This window comes from Mytilus edulis, chromosome 3, assembly GCF_963676685.1.
Source record: "Mytilus edulis chromosome 3, xbMytEdul2.2, whole genome shotgun sequence".
Taxonomy (NCBI): Eukaryota; Metazoa; Mollusca; class Bivalvia; order Mytilida; family Mytilidae; genus Mytilus; species Mytilus edulis.
In genome coordinates, this window is record NC_092346.1 from 25,938,709 (window position 1) to 25,966,393 (window position 27,685).

General features: G+C 30.9%; 2 protein-coding genes across 2 annotated transcripts; one reads left to right on the top strand and one right to left on the bottom strand.

The window, feature by feature from the left end:
• Positions 1 to 1,595: 1,595 nt before the first annotated feature.
• Positions 1,596 to 4,529, bottom strand: LOC139514258 (uncharacterized monothiol glutaredoxin ycf64-like). Its single transcript, XM_071303202.1, has 2 exons — positions 4,205 to 4,529; positions 1,596 to 2,808 (listed from the first exon to the last, which is right to left on the bottom strand). The coding sequence occupies exons 1-2, from the start codon at positions 4,470 to 4,472 to the stop codon at positions 2,639 to 2,641; spliced, it is 438 nt and encodes a 145-aa protein (XP_071159303.1). The 5' UTR covers positions 4,473 to 4,529; the 3' UTR covers positions 1,596 to 2,638.
• On the top strand, positions 4,516 to 27,402 carry LOC139514253 (uncharacterized). The gene is made up of 23 exons (XM_071303196.1): positions 4,516 to 4,690; positions 9,517 to 9,599; positions 10,451 to 10,605; positions 11,209 to 11,339; positions 11,869 to 12,004; positions 12,413 to 12,516; positions 12,908 to 13,029; positions 13,455 to 13,620; positions 14,251 to 14,435; positions 14,816 to 14,926; positions 15,488 to 15,559; positions 16,093 to 16,143; positions 16,757 to 16,815; positions 17,087 to 17,233; positions 17,603 to 17,804; positions 21,176 to 21,222; positions 21,928 to 21,969; positions 22,618 to 22,804; positions 23,254 to 23,389; positions 23,711 to 23,817; positions 24,604 to 24,728; positions 25,625 to 25,744; positions 26,059 to 27,402. Exons 1-23 carry the CDS (start codon positions 4,594 to 4,596, stop codon positions 26,234 to 26,236), a joined length of 2,763 nt encoding a protein of 920 aa, XP_071159297.1. The 5' UTR covers positions 4,516 to 4,593; the 3' UTR covers positions 26,237 to 27,402.
• Positions 27,403 to 27,685: the final 283 nt, after the last annotated feature.

Below are 27,685 nucleotides of genomic sequence, written 5' to 3' on the forward strand. Positions count from 1 at the left end.
CACATAACATAAAACTATATTTTTTCCAAGCAGTCACTGAACCATGAAAATAAGGTCAAAGATAATGGATATATGACAGACAGAAACTTCATAGCATTAGGTATCTGCATATAAGGTATAAAGCATCAATGTCTTCTACTGTCATGTAATATAATGCTTTCTGCAAATAGTTTTCTTCTCAGCCGCAATTTGTAATTCCTATGTCAGGCATTCTGCAACATTTGTCGCTCTCTAATCTGTCAATTCATGTATTTGGCATTTTCTCGGACTGTTCATGATGTCTTTACACTACATCCATTGGATGTTGGATGTGAACTCGACTGATTGATATTTTAGTCTAAGATACATTTCTTTTATTAGTTGTTTTTGGCTTCAAAATAGATGTCAGTAACTATGAGTATTCCCAGTTCTGTACTTGGTGTCTCTTTGCTGTTGCGATGTACAAATGTCACGTCCACTCTGTGTTTTGTTTTTGTATCCATCTAGTGATTTGAGTCTTTTTCAACATTAATTATAGCTTGTCTTATGCTGTACTGTAACCCCAATGTCCCAGTTTCCAGGAGGGTTGATGCCTTCAAACTAGCTTAATCTGACAACAATGTATAAGTGCCTGTCCCAAGTCAAGAGTCTGTAATTGATTGGTTATTGGGTTTTTTTATTGCTGTTTTTTCATATTTGTTTTATGTTTCTTGTTTTGCATTGTTTGTCCTTATGCTGTACCATTACACCACTGTCCCATGTTAGGGGTTTGGCGTCAAAAAACTAGTTTAACCCTGCCTTATGCCTGTCCTGAATCAAGAGCTTGTAATTCAGTGTTTGTTGTTTGTTGCTGTGTTACATATTTGTTTTTCGTATGTTAATTTGTTCAGAAATGAGGCTGTCAGTTTTCTCGTTTGTATTGTTTTACATTTGTTATTTCTGCCCTTTATAGCTGACTATGCAGAATGTGTATACTCATTGTTGAAAACCGTAACTTAGTCTCTTTTTGAGAGTTGTCTCATTGGCAATCAGACCACATCTTCTTTTTATAAAATTGAGAATGGAAATGGGGAATGTGCCAAAGAGACAACAACCCGACCATAGAAAAAAACAACAACAGAAGGTCACCAACAGGTCTTCAATGTAGCGAGAAATTCCCGCACCCGGAGGCGTCCTTCAACTGGCCCCTAAACAAATATATACTAGTTCAGTGATAATGAACGCCATACTAATTTCCAAATTGTACACAAGAAACTAAAATTAAAATAATACAAGACTAACAAAGGCCAGGGGCTCCTGACTTGGGACAGGCGCAAAAATGCGGCGGGGTTAAACATGTTTGTGAGATCTCAACCCTCCCCCTATACCTCTAGCCAATGTAGAAAGTAAACGCATAACAATTTGCACATTAAAATTCAGTTTAAGAGAAGTCCGAGTCTGATGTCAGAAGATGTAACCAAAGAAAATAAACAAAATGACAATAATACATAAATAACAACAGACTACTAGCAGTTAACTGACATGCCAACTCCAGACTTCAATTAAACTGACTGAAAGATTATGATTTCATCATATGAACATCAGGCACAATCCTTCCCGTTATATTTACAATCCTATTAGGCTTTAATTCCACTTCATTGATAATAATTCAAAAAATATCTATAGAGATTGTTACACTAAATGCCATGCAAAAGATGATGAATAGTATTAATTTTTAAATTGCTAAAAATTGTCCAAATTTAAGTTTTTGAATCATTTTATCTTAAATTGTGCATAATTTGAATTATTCAAAGTTTTCTTTGATTTAATCTCTAAAATACTTAAGGGAAATATTCTTTAAGCTCAAATTAAAAGAGATAAGATTAATATCTCAAAAAAGATCAATGATTTTTAGATTTTAAGCTCAAATAAAGGGAGATAAGATTAATATCTCCAAAAAAAATAATTATTTTAAATTATCTCCCATGGAAACTTCTGAGAAGGTATAGTTCTCCTACTCTTGAATATTCAGTATTGACTGCTGTTTTTAGAAGTAAATATCACACAGTAACTGCATAAACATTACTTTACATTATGATCTTATGAAGTAAATTTGTTTGTAGATTTCCATTATAGAAAAGAAAACAAATGAAGTATACAGTGTATTAAAATAAGAATATCGATACTAGAAAAAAAACCAAGACATTTTGAATGATTTCACATTAGAAAAAGATTAAACACTTTTACAAGATATATGTCTCCTTGTTTATTAAGCAAAAAGGAAAGATTTAAAGGACACATGCTTTATAACTAATATGGCAATCAACAATAAAAAACTGAGTGTGAAAAACAATTCACATTGCATTCTTAATAATATTACCACAGACATGACAGAGACAGGAAAATACTTCTGTCAGATTTTTTTTTATAACAGTAATGTCTTTCAATGTGACATCCAAATCTTTAAAATTATTCTTGTTTACTGCAATATTTCAAATTTTCCATTCTACATTTTTTTTTCTTTTTTTTTTTAAATGTTTAACATTCATGATACTAACAAAACATTGCATTGTAGTTTTATGATACATTCACAATAGTTAAACTATGAAAAAAACAAGGTGATGAGTACAAAGCTGTCTAAATATCATTTTTTGTTCTCTCAATGTCAGCCATTAGGATTTCAAGAACTGTCTTTATGATCTAACAAAGCCGATCGGATTCCAATTTTCTGTAATTCATCCACAAGTTCCCCATTTTTGTGCATCTCCACCAACACATCAGAACCTCCTATGAATTCACCATTTAAATAAACCTGGGGTATGGTTGGCCAGTTACTGTATTCTTTTATTCCTGGAATAAAAAAAAGATTAAAAGTTTAAAACCATACATATCATTTTGCATATAGTTATGTTAGTTTGATGTCCTGGCAACCAATCACAGACTTTCTGAGACAACTTAACTAGTCTTTTTTTAACAACTAACTCATATGTTCCTGCATATCTTTTTTATGACTAGAAAAGATCTTTGATATTATTGTTGGGTAAGGTCAAAAGAGCTACATGTATAATCTGACAAATAAAGATGAGTGGGTCTGTCCTAACATAAGCATGATAAAAATTAAAACCAAAGAAAATCAAAGTGATGATCATGGTAATTATTTAAAGTTTGCCAAAAGATCAAAGACATTGCCACAAAACCCATACACATTGTAAAACTGTATACTTGAGTAACATGACGGACTATGATAATTATAGGTTTCTCTGTATGTTAAGATACCAGACTTCTTTAACTTTCACATCTAAAAGAACGGATTTTTGCTGCTTTCATGTCTTTTGTGGTAGAGCAGTATATATAAGGTACAAATGTATTTATATTATACATGTTTATATACATGTACTTTGGATATTATTTCGAAAGCAGTTCAGCATTCTTATTCATTATACATGTAATACTGCATCTGAAGTATTATACATGTATATATGTCATACATGTATGTATTAGAGCAATCTTTTTTTTCTGTATATTATATTTAAAGATGTAGGAAGATGTGGTATGAGTGCCAATGAAACAACTCTCAATCAAAAATAACAATTTATAAAAGTTACCCATTATAGGTCAAGGTATGGCCGTTAACACAGAGCATTACAAGAATAAATTCCTAGGAACCCTCAAATCATATTTCTCTATTTTCTTATAAAATGTATAGAATGAAGTTCTGTTTAGAATCATTGCTTTTGTGAGATTTTTTTTTAATGAAACTTCAAGATAAAGAGGTATTTCAATCTTTCTGTCACTCTGACTTTGTGTTAATAAAAATAGTTGTAAAAATGCGAACCAACATGACCAAGCTAAAGTGTTGTTTTATTTGACTCTATCCTTCTGTCCTGGTATCAGTTAACATTAGTACGAGATGAAGTAGTGTGAGATTTCGATTGTTGTCGTAGTAAAGCGTAGTAAAACACTACTGGTCCTTGAATAACTTACTTTATTTTTTTATCAATTTTAATTGTTGCATAAGAATGTAATACAAAAATTCTAAATTATTGTTAAAATCTTCTTCTTCTTCTTCTTCTTTTGTTACAGAAAACCATAAACGTACTGATGTTTACTTTCCGGCGTATGCCTGGTAAATGTTTTTTTAATAAATTTTAATTTATGTGAATAATTTTTGTCAAAACATAAATTAACAAAATATTTCTTGTTTAAAGTTGTTTTTGGTCATATATTTTCGTATTTTCAAATATACCTTGTCTCAAACTTTCGTCTTGAAGAACATTATGTGCTTTAAATTCAACACCATGCATATTTAGACACTGCACTGCCAATCTGCTAAAGCCACACATGGGCTGATCAGGGGTGCCCTTCATGAATAAAACAACTTTTTTGTCTTTGACAAGACCGTCAATGTGTTCTTTGCTTCCAGCATTTTGTGAATAATATGCAAGAAGACGACAATATGTTGACCTGTTCTCAGTATTCAACAAGGACACTGTAGATCGTAGTAGTCTATTCATCTTCAAGCTTATGCAAGGAAAACTAATTTTAGCAAGTTCTTTTTATTCTTTCGGCACCCTACAAAGATTTCAAAGATAAATCCCGAGAGTCCATGAAAGCGGTTCCGGTGTACACGAAAACATGACAGAAAAGTTAGAAATAATTCAACAACTTCACATAGCTGTAGAAAATGACAGAACAGATATTTTACGAGCTTTTATATCAACAATAGAGCAAAGTATGCATGTTATGATAATCGTCAGAGGGTGGATTCAAAAGTTCTAACATAGCACCAAAATTGTTCTAAAAATTATAACAAACTTTTTTTATAGGTCCAATTGTAATTTGTGTTTCCTAACTTGGAAAGCTACATTTTTTGCTCTGAGTTAATGAGCAGTGTTCCAGCTAGGCCGTTTTCAGAGGGCGCGGCGCCCGCCCTTTTTGGAGTGGCGCCCTGTGCCCTTTTTACAGTTTCCAGGGCGCCCTGCCTTTTTTTGAAGATCGATTGCATATTAATTTGCGTATTGATATGATACGCTAATTACTAAATTTTACCTGGGGAAAAGATTATGACTTTGTTTACCACCCCCAGCTAATCTATGGTTACAACTGGTGTCATAATCTGTTGTTATAGGTAATCCGTTTATCGGATGGGTCATTAATGATCATCAACATTAATTCGTTCAAATAGAATCGGTCAGTCGGCAATTATCTTTGAAGAAATGTGCATACAACAACTTGGGCACAATTTGTGATGTTTACCGTAGTTTCATGGAAGAAACGTAATGACAGAAAGTTGGAAAACCATACACCTTATCACTATTTGTCCGCCATTGCTGGATATCACACAGGTTCCCGTAAAATGTTGACGTCATAAAACAAAATATCTGACGCCACAATGGAAAAGTGATTGTTGTTGACGTCAAAAGTTCAAGCGGCCGGGTCAGCCGGGATTAGCGATAAGGTGTATTATAAACTGGTTGAAGACATTGTTTTACTTGTTTTCTGTAAAATAAACAGAAAATTCAGACGTATTTGTCATTGACTGCCTTCATTTTTGATACGAAAATAACAAAATCGGCCACCATATTGTGATCATATTTACATCATATTTACGTACTGTTTATAATCCTCCAAAGAAGGAGCACACCCGAATATAGAAAGATAACTCAATCTGATTTTTTTCCTAGCATTGAGTAACCCATTTACATATTCTAAAATGTGTCTCCAAACATGTACTTCTTGCTTAAGAATATATATGTTTAGGTATTTATTTTGAGTTATGGGAAAAGTTAAAGAGGGTCTTAGTAGCAGTGTTGGTAGGGTGCCTTGGTCATCTTTTTTCTGTATTCTTTATTTTTGATACTATTTTTCACTGTTGCTTTATATCCTAAAATTGTGAATTTACTGAGCACAGCTGTTTTGTGCAGTATTGCCATCAAGCACAGCAGGGGAAGAAAGGTGAAACTGGTAAAATGTGGTAGACCATAGAAACAGTATGAAACTGATCTCCTTTCAAAACATACTGCATATAAAGTTCAACTGTGCCAAGCAATGATAAAAAAACTTGTGTGACAAGCTGCTTGACAAGTTTTTCAGCCTTAAAAGTAGAAAGATAGAGTTCTATATGGGCTAAAGATGTTGTTCTTGTATAACCTGTGATTCAACGAATAAACACAAATGTTTGATTAACATCTTTTATTAAAATATGCCCTTTTCATATTATCATATCGCGCGTTAAATGCCCTTTTTCAGGATTGGCACCCTGCCCTTTTGAAAACCTAGCTGGAACACTGATGAGGATTCAAAGCCGATATGTCAGTCACAATGCTTAAATGTATGTAATTAGGTCACAGCAGGAACATATATATATTGACCGGACTTGACACTACCAAATAATTTGCAGCCGATTTTATTGTCAGGTCATAGTTAATAAAGATACAATACTGAATCAGACATGTGTTAAAACATACTCGCTATTATCCTAATAATTTCTGATAATATCAATAAAATGTATTTCAAACTAGTTTGATAGTGATTGCAGTGTATCAAACTTGTATTCTGTCACTTCAAATTTGTTAAAATCACATTCATTTAATCACAGAATGGTAAAGAGAGCATACAGGGTCAAAATAAAATTGCTTGGATTGCATTCCCAAATTTACAAACCATTATTAAACACTTCACATCAAATAAATCAAACTAATTTTGGTCATTTTATATGACAAAGTATATCTACTTTATGATAAAACTTGTACAATTTATATACGATTAGAATTATGTGGTTAATTTATTGAGCAGTTCCGATAGTTATTCAGTCGGACGCTTCCAAAATCCATCAATTTCGCCAAGTCTGGGAGTCAGAAATTTTATCAATTTTATACTGAAAAGCGTATCAGATTAATTTCTTGTTTAAAGATTTAATGTTCCCAGGTTACAGCTACATTTGTACCTTCCAATTGTCCAAAAAGTAATTGATGATAAAGGCAGCGTTTTCACCACAAAATTTAACCTGTGCATCCGAGAAAGTATTATGGCATGGACATGATGGATGAACCCAAATACGTAAAATTTATATGCAATTTATACTTCAGAAAAATTGAAACCTTCCTCAAGTTTTATGTGTATTTTTTTCTAGTCTGCATAGTCTTTTAGATGGTTAAAAAGATATAAACACTTGCATTTCAATTGATTCTGTCTACCATTTTTAATCGCCTATTGTTTGCAGACATCTTCATGTACATGTAATATGTCTATTGTCCTGTATCGTCTATATATTTAATGTTTATCAATACAATTCACTCTATTTATTATTACAATATGTAGAGGGTAGTTCTGAAACATCTTTCCCAACCGGTCCAACAATTTACAGAAAAGAGCGACGATTTACAGAAAAGAACCGAAAAGAGCATACATATAAATTATTATTTAATATATATACACCAATTTTTCCCCCTCGTAATAAAGGAATGTATAGTTCAAATTTATTTTGAACGTTTATAGGGATATGTAGACTTACAAAAAAAGTTAGATTTCCCTGAATCAGATTAAGGCATTTAAATATTTAATAAAAAAATCAAAGCGTCATTTTCTTGCTTTAGAAAATAGAATTGTAAAAAACATTTGAATAAAATTTCAATTCCTGCTACATGTAAACCATGGCAGACTTTAAGATGTTCCTGGTTCCTTTCAATTTCTTAATTCAATTTACGGTATAAAACGTTGGGCTACATGTGAATAAAAGGAGATAAATCAATAAAAAAAAATACATCATTATCTACATATTATAAATGTTGTGCACATCACAGTCATTTCATTTCATATTTCAGGAAATATAGATAAATGAATAGCGCACCCGCTTTCGGTATAATTGATAACTGTTTACTCTTTTATAGGTATAGATTAAAGGGTGTGAAAAAGTTAATGGCCTGTTGATTTCTAATAATTTTATCTTATAAACCATTTAAAACAGCTATGTACATTAGCGAAACGATGTCAGATGGTGATAAAATAAATGTTGGCCTGTGCTAGTATATGTATCTATTGAGAAACTTGTGCATGGAGATAGCGGGACTTTTCCTTGAAGAATTCAAATCCTTGACAGGTTTAATGTGTCAAAGTAACAATTAATGTGTTTTCATTTAACATGTAAGATCAGGGTAGGAATGGGGGTACCTTAATGACGTATAATGGTAAAAATTCTAACCAAAGACGTTAACGATAATTTTTAGTGAATGACGATAACATGTACACTTTCTTTTAGACGATAAAAAAATCAGCTGAATTTGACAAATCACGCTATTTTTACCCAAAAATAACGGTAACGATAATTATTTAAGACATCGGACGAATCACGGTAAAAAATTATACATTTGACGCTTACGGTAGCCGAAAATGACCGTTTGACGCCTGACGGTAAAGGGCATTACCTCCCTCATGTAATACACAAACACAAAAAAAAGAACGAAATATTCGTATTTATTCAATAACTACTGTAAAGTTTTCCGTCACGATATTTTGTTTTATTTTGTTTTTTGTCTGATTGTACGAATGTCCGTGTTATTATATATTCACTGATGAATTGAATATATATACACATTCCAAAAAAATATATATAAGGAACTGTTGTAATGTTCGAAATGAATTAGCGACAGAGATTGGACAAAATAATGACACTTAGCTTATAAATACAATTAACGTAGAACGATTGTTTGACAGTAATGAATAAATATCTTATATGTTCTTGTCTGTTCTATGTTTTCTATTCCATAAGTTAGGCATCCGACCCTACCTATAATTTTTCACATGTACAGTAAGTTATTATATGCAGTCCTGTCGCAGTATAAGGTTTAAAAACCTAATGATAAACTTTTGTCAAAAATATCCTTTCATTTTTAATAGACTTAAATAATTTGCAATTTGCTAATTTTCTTCGATTACAAAAAACGTTGATCTCCTTTTCGGTTCTTTTCGGTCCTTTTCGGTTCTTTTTGGTCCTTTTTGGTCCTTTTTGGTTCTTTTCTGTAAATCGTCGCTCTTTTCTGTAAGTTGTCGAACCCTTCCCAACTTTTTATTTTTTTTTGCAGGAACAATTAAAATACACATAAAAATCTGTTCAGTTTTTTTATATTTTGAAAAATGTACTTAAATTTTATTCATCGTGGTCCAGCCATGCCTTAAAATGTTTCACAGGTTTTTCTATACTCAGAGTATAATTCAGGGTGTAAAATATACAGCCATATTTGAAGAAATGTTATGATGAACCTTAACCATTTATTTCTGTCCTCGGGTCATCTGGTATAACTCATTCATGAAAAACAACTCAAGATTTGTCAATATCATTGGATTTTTCATTTTTTGTCTTGCCTTCATGTTGAATAATATTTGATAAATTTCTGTGAATTTTCAATTTATGTAGCAAAAATTAGGTATTTGATTTTTTTTTTAAATTTGAGGATGTAATTATCATTTTCATAAATTTTCAATTAAGAACATGAATGGAAAGTTTAAAACTTATTATATATTTATGATTTATATATAATTATTATTTACAATTTATTTTAGATGATGACCATCATCAGGTGATATCAAATGTACTGAACAATTGTTACCATGACGATGGCACATTACTTCATGTTGCTTCAAAGGTAATTTATTTAGTAATGCTGTCAAGGTATATTTGTTTCTTCTAACAGAAGTTCCCCTGGAACCTTTGATATAAACAATACAATAATATCTGTCCACTTAGAACTTCTGTTTCATGACAACACTATGTAAATCTTACTTCTCCGATATTATTACATTGTATTATCATGTAACCTTTAAGGGTTTGACTTAGAAAAAAGTTTTGGATTGATGAATTATTCGTGTAATGTTGTCAAAGTAATCAAGTAATCAAGCTTAGGGCTGTTTCTAGGGAATTATATTGTGAAATAACAGATGATTTCTGAAATGATTATTTGCCATTAAATATGAAATAAGAAAATCATCTATGATTGTCAATGAAAAAAATACCTTACAACATCGTCCAATTGAAGTGAATACGAGAAACTATAGGTCACAGTACAGTCTTTAACTATCAGAAACAAAACTTTGCCATATAGTCATAAAACCAACAGCCTGATCTATGACAAAATAATTAATCAAAACAAGATATGCCCTTTTCAACAAGCAATAAGTACAAGCTCTAGGACTAGAAACTTTTACATGATATTTCAAGATGGAAGAAAAAATAAGGATAAACAAAATTCTCTAATCTAAATGGCTGATATTTTTCTAGTCACAAATTTGCATTATATATATGATTTATAAAAAAAAGATAAGATAAAGGAATTTTGATTTAAAATCTGACTCTTCCAAAACAAATCATGAGAAAAGTATGCTTGTGTCTAGAGAATAAGAGTTGAAAAAGATTTTGTCAGACTACAAGTTCATTTTTAAAACAAATGTTTAATGAGATCATGTCAAGTTACAAAATACATTTAAATTTGAATTACAGCTAGGAAAGATAGATGTAGTTAGGACCTTATTGTCATCTGGAAGTGATCCTGGTATCCACAACTCCTATGGTAAAACAGCAGTGGACTTAGCAGCAACACATAATATTACAAAAGTCTTTAATGAAGAACTGTTACAAGCTGCAGCACAGTCTAAGTATATAAACAATTTAACTTTAAATCCTGAACAATATTCAAGCAAGGCAATCCATTAAGGTGGTACATAACACTACAGAGAGAGAACTCTGTAAAAATTAGCTAAACTTTTAATCACATTGTATTGTTAAGGAAATATTAAGCTTCGCAATGACCATAATAAGTGTTTGTCAAACTGCTATATATGGAATCATTTTTTCCAATAATGTATCTGGTTCAAGATTTTGAGATTTTGATATTTTTGTTAAACACGTCAAAGGGTCGAAGTAAATATTTTGTCAAAATTTTATGAAAATTAAACAAATTAATTTTAGTCAAGGTGTTTGGTACCACCTTAAATTGTATTTTATATGCACATTTGTCTGTTTGTACATAGTAAATTTTATTCATGATCATGATGTCATGTAAAAAAACAAAAATTGTTCTTGTGGAATTGGAAACAATTCTGAGGTAAAGTCTTCAGGAGCTACATATCTTTAAACAATGTTGATTTTATTATTTAAATTTTTGATATCTCTCTTGTCTCTTTTATAAAACGTAAACTTAACTAACCCGTTGCTAGATTTTTTTTTATTACAAATGTAGTATGTTGTAATTGTTTCAGTGTTGGGAGAATTTGTCAGTTACTTGCAGCAGGAGTAGATGTAAATTTGTACGACAGTGAAGAAAGTAAAAGTACTCCTCTTCACTGGGCTGCATCATTTGCAAACAGGGATATCATCCAGTGTTTATGTGGTGAGTTTTGAGCTTAGTTTAAGGACAAATGAAATATATTGCATTAGCTTTGTTTATAATGCCACCAAGTGGCATTATGTTTTGCAGTCTGTGCACCCGTCCGCTTGTTTGTAAGTTTGTTTGACTTCAGGTAAAAGTTTTTGGTCAAGTAAGTTTTTGATGAAGTTTAAGTACAATCAACTTGAAACTTAGTTCACATGTTCCCTTTTATATGATCTTTCTAATTAGAGTTTAGAAAATGATAGTGTGAGTAGGGTATGTGTGTATTATCGACACATTTTTGTTTTAACTTAAAATTTACAAGCTATTTGAAGGATTAAGGATTTTCATGAACTACATGACTATTTGCTAACCACAAATATATTTTCAATAATAAAATATCCATGAAATTACAATTTTCCATGGAATAAATTGATATTTCTTACTATGTTTATCAGATATTCTGAGTGTTTTTTATGTTTGCTAGACTACTTAATTAAAAATGTTATTGTCTGCTTAAAATAGCTAAATATTTCATATGTCTTCATAGCAAGAGGTGCTGATGTGAACCAGATAAACAGTCAAGGTTACACTCCATTACATGATGCCATTAAGAGAGGAGATGTTGAGGTCATCACAGAGTTATTGGCATATGGTGCTGATTCATCACTTAATGTCACAGCTGGGTAAGTCACAATGGCAACAACTAATCTTTTCAATTTTTCATGTATGGCGTATGCATTGAAAACCACATTTTGTGTGAAAAAAAGAAAACTATACCATAATATGCTCTCAGATAAGACAAGAACAAATGGTGTCATCTGACTCGTTTTTTTGCTACACAATAAACTAGGGAAATTCACAACACATTCTATTATAAAAGTTACTTAATCTTGAGTTATATTGGAATCAATTCTCATTAATTGCTTTATTTGTACAGTCTAACCAAGAAAGACTTCTTGCAGGAAACTATACTATTTAGATGGGTATTTTAAAAAGTTAGTTGTATTTACAGTAAATATCATTATGACGTCATATATAAAACACACCTGATTCAACCAGTTATTTAAAATTCTTTGGATTGTCTATTACAGCAAAGATGAGGGGAAAACGTGCAAAGATCTAGCTGGAACTAGGAAAGAAATAATCCATGCCTTAGACAATCCTCCACCACTTATAAATATAGAAGAAGAATTTGGTAAATTGCCAGTCTTATGATTTTATGCAAATTGAATTTCTTATTTTTTTAATTGAAATAAACTATATCTATTGAGAAACCTACAACACACAAAAAAAAGCTAAAACAGAAAAGTTAGCAATTGTGTTGGATTTTTTTTTCATCTATTACATGTAACTTTAGCACCAAGACAGTGAAAGTTGATTATAATTGTCATTTCTGTACAGAATGTTACAAGAGGGGATACCTATTGCATTTCAACTGATTTTAATCCATGCATTTTAGTTTCAAGCTGATTACAAGACTCGTTCATCCTTAACTTTGAAGTTTTTATAATGTAAAAAGATATATATTTTTTTTTGAGATTATGTGTACAAGTAACCATTTTTTTAAATTTTTGTCATTTCTGCAGATTTAGGAAAGCTGTCTTTGAAAACTGACATTGGAGCTAGTACCGAAACAATAGGAATGAATGGAACAGCAGCTAATGGATCAGAACCAGGATCTCCTGAACTTAAAACTCCTACATTTATGGTAGGTACTGCAGATAGCCATGATTGGATGAAGATTGATTGAATGGACAATACAAACTTAAATTGGGAGCATACCAGTTAAAACTTAAATGGGTTTTGAAAAATTAAATTTTCAATTTCAATGACTAAAGAATTATATATGTCATATAATGAAACTGAACAGAAGATTAAATTAATTTTTGCTTTATACCTGCATAGTTTTTGTTTTAAACCTTAAAAATTCTTTGTTTAGCTCTTTTAAGATAGCATCAAAATATATTGACCCTATAAAAAAAATGCTTGACACATGAAAGATTTCTTGTATTTTATGGAAAATAATGATGGGAAGTTGTCAACATATTATCTGGTAATTAAATATGAAGACAAATTAAATCACTGTTACTTTGAAAGGTTACATAAATTATAGAAATGTTTTTAATTTTCCAGAAAACTGTATCATTTGATGACATGATCCAGCCACCACACCCTGTTGTTACTGAAGAGAAACTAAGCTTGTTATGGCCACAACCACAGAGCATGCTGCAGCAAGAAACAAAACCTTTTGTCATCCGTCATCACCTTCCTGTATATGTCTCAGGGGGACCAGCTGAAAGTAAGAAACCAGCTTATTTTCAATTTTTCAAATGAAAGCCTCATTCCTTGCTTCAGTGAGAAACAATACACAGTTATAAAATTACAGTGAAATAATTTAACTGACTATTTCTACAGTTATATATGTAGTAAGGAAACAAATTAACATCAATACAAACTGTCAATCATTGAATATTGAAACCTGTTTTTGAAAAATTCTCGTATCTTGGATATTCATTTTCATATTTATCTATGTAAATTAAAAACTCAATTAGCAAAAAAGTGCAAATTTTCAAAGAGTTCTTTTTGAACCCTTTACTGAATAATTACATGTTATAAAATGAATTTTTTACCCAAACAAGTGATTTGATATCTACACAGATTCAACAAAAGTACCTACGCACAAAATCTTGATCTGCAATGAAATTCTCGTATCTTGGATCTTCATTTTCATATTTATCTATGTAAATTAAAAACTCAATTAGCAAAAAAGTGCAAATTTTCAAAGAGTTCTTTTTGAACGCTTTACTGAATAATTACATGTTATAAAATGAATTTTTAACCCAAACAAGTGATCTGAAATCTACAAAGATTCAACAAAAGTACCTACACACAAAATCTTGATCTGCAATGAGAATTATTATCATTTTAGATTCCATACAAGTAATGAAGATTGTAAAGATGAGAAAACCTAGTTTTACATCATTGGGTTTAAATGTGTCAATCAACCTCCTGAGTAGTCTGAGTGATACAAGAGTACCACATCTACAATGTCATGTCAATAACAGATTGTGTCCAGGACATGGGTTGTACAAACTAACCATATCTCAAGGACAGGTCAGTGCTGGAAAGGTCAAATTTTAGGAAATGTACAAACTCATAATATCTCAAGGACAGGTTAGTTCCTGAAAGGTCAAATGTCAGGAAATGTACACAAATTATCTATATCACAAGGTAATTGTAAGACTAAAAACTGCATTACAAATATCATTTATTATACTCCAGGGTTCAAAGGTTGCAACAAAGGTTTTAAAATAACCATGTTAGAGCTTAACAGCCATTAACGGTTATAAAACTGTATCTAAAGACAAGTTTTACTGGTTTCAGGCTGAAACATTAAAATTTTACAGTCTTAAGGTTTTCAAGCTAAAATAGAATATTAAACACATCTGAAGGATCCAAATTATACTTAATGTTCTGTGTACTATTTTTTTCAGATAAAAATGTTATGTAGTGATTACAGCAGTTTACATTGTGCCATATCTACCGTGTATCAGCTGATGTCATTGTACAAAGAAAATGAGGAAATAATTATACCTGGACTATTGGTAAGTATTTCATAACTCAGTAACTATTGGTGGGATTGTTAAATATAATGATAAGATGGTTATACAAGATATCATTAGTTTGTTGTTGTTTTTTTAAAATTCTATATCCTTTTGAGAGCATAGTACAATGATAAGGATAATTATATCTAGTTCTCCCATGTTAAAATGTAAGATTTCATGTTTCCTATCAAAAGTGAGCATGTTGGAGATTTTCAGTAAAAACATTATAGGTGTCAAAAAAGGGCATACTTTGTTCTGATAAGTAATAAAATATCCTTATTTAAAGCTTACATTTGAATTGTAACTAAAACGATGAACAACAATGAAATCTAGCATGACTTGAAATGAAATTAATTGAGAAAATTTAGTTATTTTCTCTCTGTATTAATGACCTTGGCTGTTTTCTGCTCTTTGTTCTGGTTGTTGTCTCTTTGACACATTCCCAATTTTCAATTTTATTAAAGATCATGAAGATTTATAGAAAATAAAACAAGACAGAACCAGTGACTGTGAGGTGTCTATAGTTTCAAGACATATTTGTATTTTTTCTTTCTTCTTTAGATTGATGATTGGCCTGACCTACACTACAGAGGAGTTCTGTTTGATGCTTCACAAGGACGATTACCTAACTTTGTAAGGTTTTTTTTATACTGTGGATTCATTATTATTCGTTGGATACCAATTTTCGTGGATTTCGTGGGCACAGTCAAACCACGAAATTAAATATTCAACGAATGATAATTTTTCTATAGGTTTGTATGCAGACTTTAGCAAAACCACGAAATTAAATATCCACGAATATGCAAGTTTTTCTTAATCCACGAAAATTGGTACCCACGAAAATAAATGAATCCACAGTACTTAATAATTTATTCTCATCATTCTAAAAGGAACTTAAGGCTACATGATTTATTTAACAGTTTTAAAAATCATCTTTATTTGCTGAAAGATTTATAAAATGGTCAGACACAAGATTTACCTATGAGGTCTCTTTAAATCATTTAATTAAAGCAATATGAATAATAAAGCATGCTAATATAATGTTTATGAATTACAATTTTTAACCTATAACTTCATAGGAATCTTTTCTCAGAGTAATCACTGCTTGAAATTCTTATTAACCTATTAAAAGATAAAAAAATTTATACCTTGATATGCTTTTACAGGAAACTCTGAAGAGAATGATAGACACCTTAGTAGGACTTAAAATCAATATGGTAAGGTCAATTACAAATGCACTTATCTGTATTACTGAAGACCCAAATACTAAATATAAACCTACTTATCTCCACATATACTTTATTTTGCATTCAGCAATTTTAGCCACCTTTGCAATAGCACGTCAAAAGATACCAGAGGGACATTCAAACTCATATGTCTATTCTAAACTAAACAGACACACCATGTCTAAAAAAAAGGAAAAGACCAATAGACAAACAATAGTAAATAAAACTCAACATAGTAAACTATAGACTGATCAGCACAAACCCCACCAAAAACTGGGGGTGATCTCAGATGCTACGTAAGGGTAAGCAGATCCTGCTCCACATGTGGCATCCTTTGTGTTGCTCATGTTATTATTAACTGGGTAATGCATGTAATTAGGGTACAGTTATGACATTAGGAACATATTCATCTTCATCTGTGTAATCAATAATTTATATTCCTGATTATCTTAATTCTTGACGAATTTTTATAAAGGAAGATCAAATGTTTAATCTACTCATGAAATTAAATTGTTCATGAAAATATGTTAGTTTGGAGCATTAAAAAACAACAAGGATATATAAGGAATGTATTTATATTGAAAAATTTATACTTCTTTTGTAGGTTCAGTTGTTTTGTAGGTTTTTGAAGACACAAGGTTGGCAATTAGGATATTCCAAAAGGTACATTTATATTCTATAGTTTAGAAAAAAAACATTTTTCCATTAGTCTTGTTAGGGATTATTTCAAAACCATTCAACATAAGAAGAGAGAAAAAAGAATTTATGTATAAGAAAACAAATTCAGTACAATTAATTTATGATATACTTAAGTGTACCATATGATATTTATCTGTGGGATTGAAACTACCAATACAAATAAGTCCTTTTGAAGTGTAATTTTGGGTTGCTGTCTCAGTTTTATTCACTCATACCTATCTTTTTCTATTTACAGTGAAATAATGGATTTGGTAGACCATTGTTCTGATCTGGGTATACAGTTAGTTCCTGTTTTAGAGGTGGCGCCACAGGTCCAGTTTGATGAACTTGATGATATATACTCAACTATTGAAGATTTTATGACTTGTTTTACAGATAGCCAGTAAGTTTGCCTTGCAGGATAGAGTTTAAGCTACTTATATCTATCAAGCAACTATCTTTTCTGTGAAAACTTAGTTAAACGCAATCTAAACACACGAGATACAATGAATATGCCTTCCTCCTTCATTCATCTCTTACCTGCTGATATTTTATTTTATTTAATCACCACTGAGATTTGATCAAATTCTTTTTGAACATTTGATGAATTTATTGGATTTTAAATTTTAAATGAAGAAGAGAAAAAGAGAGAATTTAGAAACTTTTGTATTTTATTATTTCTAGAGATTGCAAAAAATAATACATACATTTGACATACTATAATTATACAATGATATGATAAATTAATTATGTTGTGTATATTATGTTTTAGGTTTGTGAGTTTAGGTCCACGATTGAGTAGTTTTGTGATTGATACAGAAAATAATGTGTTAGATGTGACTGACGCTGTGAAACTTTTACCTCTACGCCATAACCAAATTCTCAATATATGTGGTTATCCATTACATGGGATGGACTCTGAACTGTTAATCCACCTGCCACCAGATGTTGTCATTAGTGAATATGGTATACAGGTATGGCAAATTGTAATCTATGATGTTGAATTGACTTTTTTTCTAGAGTGAAAAAGAAACAAATGGATATCATGACATAAGTATAAACAGAAAGGAGTCGGTCCGGTAAGGACCGATTTCGGCCTCAAATTTCTGGTTCATCTGACGAAAGATTTTGACCACTTTTTATACGACCGCAAAATTTGAAAAATTTTTCGTCGTATATTGCTATCACGTTGGCGTCGGCGTCGTCGTCGTCGTCCGGCGTCCGAATACTTTTAGTTTTCGCACTCTAACTTTAGTAAAAGTGAATGGAAATCTATGAAATTTTAACACAAGGTTTATGACCACAAAAGGAAGGTTGGTATTGATTTTGGGAGTTTTGGTCCCAACATTTTAGGAATTAGGGGCCAAAAAGGGCCCAAATAAGCATTTTCTTGGTTTTCGCACTATAACTTTAGTTTAAGTTAATAGAAATCTATGAAATTTTGACACAAGGTTTATGACCACAAAAGAACGGTTGGGATTGATTTTGGGAGTTTAGGTTTCAACAGTTTAGGAATTAGGGGCCAAAAAAGGGCCCAAATAAGCATTATTCTTGGTTTTCGCACTATAACTTTAGTTTAAGTTAATAGAAATCTATGAAATTTTGACACAAGGTTTATGACCACAAAAGAACGGTTGGGATTGATTTTGGGAGTTTAGGTTTCAACAGTTTAGGAATTAGGGGCCAAAAAAGGGCCCAAATAAGCATTATTCTTGGTTTTCGCACAATAACTTTAGTTTAAGTAAATAGAAATCAATGAAATTTAAACACAATGTTAATGACTACAAAAGGAAGGTTGGTATTGATTTTGGGAGTTTAGGTCCCAACAGTTTAGGAATTAGGGGCCAAAAAGGGACCCAAATAAGCATTTTTCTTGGTTTTCGCACCATAACGTTAGTATAAGTAAATAGAAATCTATGAAATTTAAACACAAGGTTTATGACCATAAAAGGAAGGTTGGTATTGATTTTGGGAGTTTTGGTCCCAACAGAATAAGGGGCCCAAAGGGTCCAAAATTAAACTTTGTTTGATTTCATTAAAATTGAATAATTGGGGTTCTTTGATATGCCGAATCTAACTGTCATGACTGTGTATGTAGATTCTTAACTTTTGGTCCCGTTTTCAAATTGGTCTACATTAAGGTCCAAAGGGTCCAAAATTAAACTTAGTTTGATTTTGACAAAAAATGAATCAGTTAGGTTCTTTGATATGCTGAATCTAAAAATGTACTTAGATTCTTGATTATTGGCCCAGTTTTCAAGTTGGTCCAAAATTAAACTTTGTTTGATTTCATCAAAAATTGAATAAATGGGGTTCTTTGATATACCAAATCTAACTGTGTATGTAGATTCTTCATTTTTGGTCCTGTTTTCAAATTGGTCTACACTAAAGTCCAAAGGGTCCAAAATTAAACTTAGTCTGATTTCAACAAAAATTGAAATCTTGGGGTTCTTTGATATGCTGAATCCAAAAATGTACTTAGATTTTTTATTATGGGCCCAGTTTTCAAGTTGGTCCAAATCAGGATCTAAAATTATTATATTAAGTATTGTGCAATAGCAAGTCTTTTCAATTGCACAGTATTGCGCAATGGCAAGAAATATCTAATTGCACAATATTGTGAAATAGCAAATTTTTTTTTAATTAGAGTTATCTTTCTTTGTCCAGAATAGTAAGCAAGAAATATCTAATTGCAAAATATTGTGCAATAGCAAGATTTTTTTTTAATTGGAGTTATCTTTCTTTGTCCAGAATCAACTTAAATCTTTGTTATATACAATATACAATGTATATTCACTTTTTACTACCAACTGATAAATTATAATAAATAACATTCAGTGATAACAAGCAGTTTTTTTTACATCTTAATATTTTATGATGTATTTAAATGAGTAGTTATTGTTGCAAACTCCATTAGAAATTTTAATTGAGATTAGTTTTGGAATAAGGGAAAGGGGGATGTGATTAAAAAAATTGGGTTCAATTTTTCTCATTTGAAATTTCATAAATAAAAAAGAAAATTTCTTCAAACATTTTTATGCCCCACCTACGATAGTAGAGGGGCATTATGTTTTCTGGTCTGTGTGTCCGTCCGTCCGTCCGTCTGTCCGTCCGTTCGTCCGTCCGTCTGTCCCGCTTCAGGTTAAAGTTTTTGGTCAAGGTAGTTTTTGATGAAGTTTAAGTCCAATCGACTTCAAACTTAGTACACATGTCCCCTATGATATGATCTTTCTAATTTTAATGCCAAATTAGAGTTTTTACCCCAATTTCACGGTCCACTGAACATGGAAAATGACAGTGCGAGTGGGGCATTCGTGTACTGAGGACACATTCTTGTTTTGAGAGGATTGATATTCAACAGCATAGTGAATTGCTCTAAGAGAAAACAAAAATTTTAAGTTCATTAGAACACATTCATTCTGTGTCAGAAACCTATGCTGTGTCAACTATTTAATCACAATCCAAATTTAGAGCTGAATCCAGCTTGAATGTTGTGTCCATACTTGCCCCAACCGTTCAGGGTTCAACCTCTGCGGTCGTATAAAGCTACGCCCTGCGGAGCATCTGGTTAAACACTTTAGTGATTATTTCATTTCAATCAATTAGTTTATTTGAAAGATTTTGACTGAATTAGTCATTAAAAACAATCCGATTCAAGCTCAAATATGAAAAATCTACCAAGTATGCCGAAAAATGTCACTTTTCAGATGTTTTTTTGTCAAAAATGAAGTGGCCCTATCCGTGTTTATCCTCAACCTTTATATAAGTTATGTATTATCATCAAATACAACTTACATTTCAAGATTAAGGATGAACATGAATGTGGTGCGGTCACTTTCGTTTTACACGAAAACCGTCTAAAATTTAACTAAAATGCTAGAAAAGTGAAGATTTCAGTAATTTAGAATGACTTAATGGTGCTAGTACCCGATATATGTGCATTGTATTGCCAAAAACAGGCCATATGTATGTAGCAGAAGCATTCTTCTGTCCAATTAATAACTAAAAGTTTCCATTTTAACAATTTTGTAAAACTGCTAAATTTTGGGGCTAAAAAGGGGTCTTACTGGACCTTTCGGTATGCACAAGGTTTTCAGAATGTCCTGTCTTGATGCTGAATGTTTGAATATTTAGGCAAAATAGATTATTTAAGTGTTTCTTAAAGACGAGTAGCAAGTAACTAAAATTGTAAAAAATAAAAAGAAATAAAACTTTGGAATTTATAGAATAAGTTTACCTAGAATGACAAAAGAAATATAACAGGTTTGTTAACTAGCACAGTCTATTAATTATCCCAGAAACTGTAAAAACCATTAACTGGATATCTGGTATTTTTATTTTGTAGGCTGATTATGATTTCCAGAGATTTTGCTCACCATTGTCCAGTCATGGGTAAGATTATACTTTCAAATGAAACCATGAATCTTGGAAGTACAGGCATCTTAATTTATTCTTTTTAGTTTTGTTTTTGTTATCTGTGTTTTTATTGTTTTGAATTTAAGCTGTTTATTAACATGCTTGCATTGAGTGTACTTTGCTTACTGATGTAAGTCTTTTGACTTATTTGGTGTTCATTTTATGTTTTATCTTTTGTTGTAAAAGTTGAAAATATAGTTAAAAGAGATCACCAAAGATTTGCTTTTTCAAATACAAAAAATAAATATTGTCAAACCAAACTCAGATAAAATATCAATCTTTTCAAATTTACCTGAAATAACAGAAATCAGGCTAAGTTCAAAAAAATATAAGAAGATGTGATATGAGTGCCAATGAGACAACTCTCTATTCAAGTCACAATTAGTAAAAGTAAACCATTATAGGTAAAAATACAGCCTTCAAAATGAAGCCTTGGCTCACACTGAACAGCAAGCTATAAAGGGCCAAAAAAATGACAAGTGTTAAACCATTCAAACAGGTAACCAACGGTCAAATCTATATAAAAGTCAAGAAATAAAAAACACTTATGAATCACATCATCAAACGACAAACACTGAACATCTGATTACTGACAAAGTGTGAATTTATAAACTTAGGTTACCACATATTTTCAACAAAAGTTATTTATTTTTTCTTAAGACTTTTATTTTATACTTTCAGGATTAGTTATATAATGTGTCCAGGAACTTCAGCATGGAACAGGTAAGGCACATATAATAGAATGTTATGAAAAAGAATTCCCTTACTTTATGCAGAATTTTTGGCAACTGGTCTTGTTAAGTTTAATTTGTGCTAATCTGTTTAATCTGTTTAAAAAGTTAATAACTGTTAAAGTTTAAAAAGGTAAATGAAACTTTGGTAACATTTCCAGCCTATGTTGTCGTAAAGTCTTCCAAAGTTGTGATTTATGCAAACTTTTATAATACTGTAGAAACATTAACTATAGTGGGGTTAAAATTTCGTGGTTTTGTCTCTATATAAGATTTTATTGTAATTTAATAATGTGGTTTCCATTAAATTGAAGTGATTAAATATGTAGGTTAAAGTTTCATTATGGTTTTAATTTTGTGGATATATTCTTTTCATGAAATATTCAAACTACAATCATCTATGAAAATTTCTGCTTTTACAGTATTATTGAATTTGTTCTTAAAAAAATTAATTCAATGGAACATATTTTCTTTACTTGTATCATATTTTACCAGTACACGTACCACAAATAATGACGAGCATTATTACACACCAACTTTTATGCATAGATATGAAATAAAGTCCTACAAAATTAGCAATATTTTAGTAACAGGGTTAACATCATACATAATAAAGAAAACACATTATTTTATATTTCAGTTTAGCAGGTTGTCCTGAAGCAGCTATAAATAACATTTTTAGCGCTGTAAAATGTGGGGATGCCCATGGTGCCCTAGGGGCAATAGTCTGCAACTGGTCTGGTAAAGGACATTTAACACATTTACCATTTGCCTGGCCTGGCATACTTGTACTTGCCGGATTAGCATGGAATTCTGATTGTCACCAGGTAAATATATTAAACCTAAAAACCCTAGCTAGCCTTGTTCTTTATTATTTGAAGCCTGTTTATCTCAAATGACCATGTGAGCATTTGATGGAAAATCTTTATAAATTGAAGGACCAAATTTGGAAATTTCCTCAATGTTTATATAGATCTATATAAATATTTAATTTTGAGTATTTTTTAAAGGCCATCATTAGATTCCTTTTTGAAAGTATTCCTGAAATAATTTTAAAATATTTTCAATCTTTTTTTTGAAAAAAAATGTTATGAAAATTCTGAATGAAAGTAGAGGGTCTTCAAAATGAATACCAGTAATCAAATTTCTTCTAAGAATTGAATTCTCTTGCAGTAATTACTGACTTAGTGGTATAAATTTGCAAATTATGTTTCACTATTATTGATATTAAACTTTTTATGTGTAAATTTTAAACATTGAATTGAAATATTTTCAGGATTATTTATATAGCAATCTTGGGGAGCTTTTAAATCGTCACATTTTTAAGGACACCACAAATACTATTGGTCATGTGATTGTAGAACTTGGTCGAGCAGAAACATATCTTATACGTTGTTGTAGAGGACAAGCAGGTAATTATCAAAATTATTATGCATCTTGAGATTGATTTTTTTTTTTCAAAAGAAATATAAAAGTTTAGTTAAAATGAGAAACATTGCATTCTCTTCAATGGTTTCAGTGTTGTGTGAGCATTATTTATTTCCAGAGCTAATTTTAAAGATTTGGGTGATTTTGCTGCATTTTGTTCATCTTTGAATAAAATGGATATTAAATGAAATAAACTATGGTGTAGAAATTATACAATAAAGGTAAGAGTTGCAAATAAATGTGATCACATTTAAATTTTCAGAGTTAATTTATTTTTTACATGATAAAATGTTAATCTTTTCTAGGAGGAGATAGTCAGAAATTACCAGATGAACATGGATCAACATTATTTCAATTCTTCTTTAATCCTGATGCAGTGCCTATAGAACATTTGACACCTGAGGCCTTACAGGTAATTATCTCCCTTGATGATTTTATTTTGCTGCAGTTGTCTCCCCTTTTGGTTTGAATTTTAATCCTGATGCAATACCTATAGAACATTCAACACCAGAGGCCTTACAGGTAATTATCTCCCTTGGTCATAAATATTCATCTTTTTTTTATTCTGTAGTTGTCTCCCCTTTTGTTTTGAATTTCAACTCTGTTGTGGTGCCAATATTGCTCTCATGTAATTAATTCCTTATCTTATTTATTAGAAGATTTTTTTTAGGTATTATATTCATTTCTTTTTTTAATTTACATGAAAGAAAGTGGTACTCCTTTTGTGTTTAAGTATTTATTTTTTGTTAGACTTTTTCAACCATTTTAAACAGCTGAACTTGTAATGCATCTGAGTTATTTCCCTTGAACATAAGTTCTCAGAAGTAAAGACAGCTTGTCAGTTTCATATTAATTTTGAGTCCGTTAACATCCATTCAAATGAATCTTCAGCTAGACTCTCAATTTGATAGAAATACTGAATTTATATAGAAGACAATTAGAAAGAAAGAAAGTTTAAAGACTTCATTTGAATTTTAATTTTCTTACCACACCTTTTCAGTTTCTTCCATTCATTAGTAGTAGAACCAAATAATTTGAATTAAAAAACATATCCATTTGAGCTCATATTGTTTGTTGCTGTACAAGTAAAATGCAGTTTTTTTGAACATGTGATTAATAGTATGATTCATATACATGTATATATTTTTCATGTGCATGGTAAATTTTGTTGGTTATTTGGTGAATCTTTTTTTTCCAGAGAAGTGTCCGTCATTTGAAGAAATGTCAACAAGAAGTGCTCAAAATAAATTTAACCTGTAAAGACGGTGAACATATAAAAAAGGAATTGAGTCTAACCTGTGATCTTATGATATTTTCTGCAAGGTAAGAAAGGATTTTAAGTATATCCACTTCAATTTTTAATATTTCCTGGTAAAAATACTTAAAATAGTCGGTAGTATCTAGGTAAATGTAGGTTAGTTTGTTCTGATTTTTATGCCCCACCTACGATAGTAGAGGGGCATTATGTTTTCTGGTCTGTGTGTCCGTTCGTCTGTCCGTCTGTTCGTCCGTTTGTCCTGCTTCAGGTTAAAGTTTTTGGTCAAGGTAGTTTTTGATGAAGTTGAAGTCCAATTGACTTCAAACTTGGTACACATGTTCCCTTAATATGATCTTTCTAATTTTAATGCCAAATTAGAGATTTTACTCGAATTTCACGGTCCACTGAACATAGAAAATGATAGTGGGAGTGGGGCATTCGTGTCCTGAGGACACATTCTTGTTATGCTTGGATTCAGTTTGCATCATATAATACATAAAAAAGATAACAGGAATAACCATGATACAGGACAGTACAACTGACCACATCAACTACTAAAACCTAACAACCAACTTCTCCAGAAAAATGGAGGTTCAAAAAATTGCAACGAAACAAATAATATAAAATTGATATTACATTTATGACAAAGCATTAAAGATTACATTGAGATTTTATGATCTGATTACAAATCAACAATACAGTTATATTTAGCAATGGAATGTTTGCTCTTGTCACTTGATATTTATTTATCGCTTTACCATTTAATGACTCAATGTATCCAAGTGTGTATTGAAAATAAATATTAATAAACTTGAAAATGGAAATGGGGAATGTGTCAAAGAGACAACAATTGTCCATAGAGCAGACAACAGTCGAAGGCCACCGATGGGTCTTAAATGCAGTGAGAAACTCCCGCACACACAGGAGTACTATTTCACTTTATATTTCTTTTTCATTGTAGAATTTGTAAATCCTTGTTACTGGCTGGTAAGAACCCAATGGCTGGACATGCTGGTTATGCTGTAGTTAACCTAGGGGTCAGTAATCTTCCAGCTACAGTCAAAACAGATCTGGCGAATAGGTTAGTAGTCTACAGTGAAACCTGGCTGTTTCTGGAAATGCAGGTTAAGAACCGAGCAGATAATATTCAGCTGTTTACTATTTGTCTAGAAAGCAGTCAATTGTACAGAGATTGTAGAAAATAAAACTTTTTGAAAATTAAATGCTGTTCTAATCATAATAATTAAATTTATCGCATCACATCATATTATTTTAATTGATTATTTACTTTGTGATCAAATTTGAATGTGTGCAAATATAATTAAATTTAAAAAAAACATGTGCATTGTATGGTCAAATATTTGAGTGTAATTTATCCAGTAATTTTGATTGCAGGTTATTGGAGTTAATGGAACCATACAAAGAAGTATGGCACAAGAGATATGTAGTTAACGTAGGTTTGTCGGAGTCAGTAGGAAAGTTACAGAATGTGTTTAAACTATTGGTACCAGGGAGTGATTCAGAAGGTCTTATGACACAGCAAAACCATGACGACCAAGTTCAACATGTGTGATATAGGCAGTTTCTTAGCAACAAAACCATGAAGGTCAAAAGTCAGCATTTCTCAACCAGGGAATAGAATCAAATCAGAAAAATTCCAATTTTCGATTTAAGAAATTTGTAGTATTTTCTAAAGTTTATACAAAAATGTTGTGATTGGTTCAAAAAGTCCATAAACAATTTATTGATATTCATCCAATTATTCAACTTCTTATTTTTAATTTTGGGAACCAACAAGGAAATTAACCATAGTCCTTTTGATCCTAAACTGCAAATTGTTGCAGAATTTTAGAGGGCGAGGACAAATGTTTTGGGTGTGGTATTTAAGAGGTAAAAAAATGAGGATGTGGGATATAGGGGGTTAAAACGTTGGGATGTGGGATTAATAAAGATTGATTAAAATCTAATTGATTTGCAGGGGTTTCTGGATTTTCAGATAAGTTACAAGATTTTTTTGTCATTTCGCAGCTTAGTTATGTTAAGTATTGATCAAGGAAACTGAATATTGGTAGTTTCATTCAACAATAAACTGTTAAAGATCAATCCTAACTTGTATATTTTATTTGGCCTTTTTTTGGTTTATTTTACATTATGTATTTAGTCTTCCATTTGTACAGTTTTTAAGTTATTTAGGTTGAAAGAATTAGTTTAGTTGCTTGGTCTAATTCATAGAAAGTCTAGTATCAGGTGCTTAATAATTAATATATTTATTTAGGGTTTTATTAGTTGTTTTATTTGGTTGTTTTTTTTATTTATAAAATCCTGGTAACATTTTTTTAACAAACGTACTGTGAATTTACTATTATTTGTTTCATACCATTTTTTGTGGAGCTTGTGGGTTTATCTACCGGAATATATATATCTATATATGGATGAACCATAAAATTAAATATTCAACGAATCCCAAATTGCCTATAGGCTTGTTTGCCATACTGCGAGATTAAGTTTTCTTTAATCCACAAAAATCGGTTCCCACAAAAAAAAAATTCACAGTAGTGTGTTAACAAAAATTACTTGGTTTCCAGTATCTGTATTAATTTCTGTATGTACCTGAAACAAGGATATATAAACAAACCATTGGCTGTGAATTGTAATGCTTTTGTTTTGCTGAATATTATCAAATTTTATTATTCATTTAAGTTGTTTACAAAAGAAGTCCAATAAATACATTGCAAGTTGTAGAGATTTTTTTATTTGTTAATGATATTATTTTGTTATACATTTGTTACTTTTTTGTATATTTTTTATTGCTTATATTTTAACGAGGGACTATATTGTTATGGATGAGTATATTGAAATATAGTGTTATATGGTCATGTCTAATGGGTAATCTGATTTAATTGTAAAACTGAAATGACAATCAACAAAAGTCATGAGAGCATTGCATCATTATGATTTTTAAACCAACATATTTTGCATTAAGCTCAGATGTATTAAGGGGGCTTGCGGGTCTAAATCCATT

Bases quoted from the DNA above. Each gene is read 5' to 3' on its own strand.
- LOC139514258 (XM_071303202.1), bottom strand. From the start codon at position 4,472: ATGAATAGACTACTACGATCTACAGTGTCCTTGTTGAATACTGAGAAC. The intron at 2,809-4,204 runs GTATATTTGAAA...TTTTTATTCCAG, and splicing joins AGACGAAAGTTTGAGACAAG to GAATAAAAGAATACAGTAAC.
- LOC139514253 (XM_071303196.1), top strand. From the start codon at position 4,594: ATGACAGAAAAGTTAGAAATAATTCAACAACTTCACATAGCTGTAGAA. The intron at 17,234-17,602 runs GTAAGTTTGCCT...ATTATGTTTTAG, and splicing joins ACTTGTTTTACAGATAGCCA to GTTTGTGAGTTTAGGTCCAC. The intron at 23,818-24,603 runs GTAATTATCTCC...TTTTTTTTCCAG, and splicing joins TGACACCTGAGGCCTTACAG to AGAAGTGTCCGTCATTTGAA.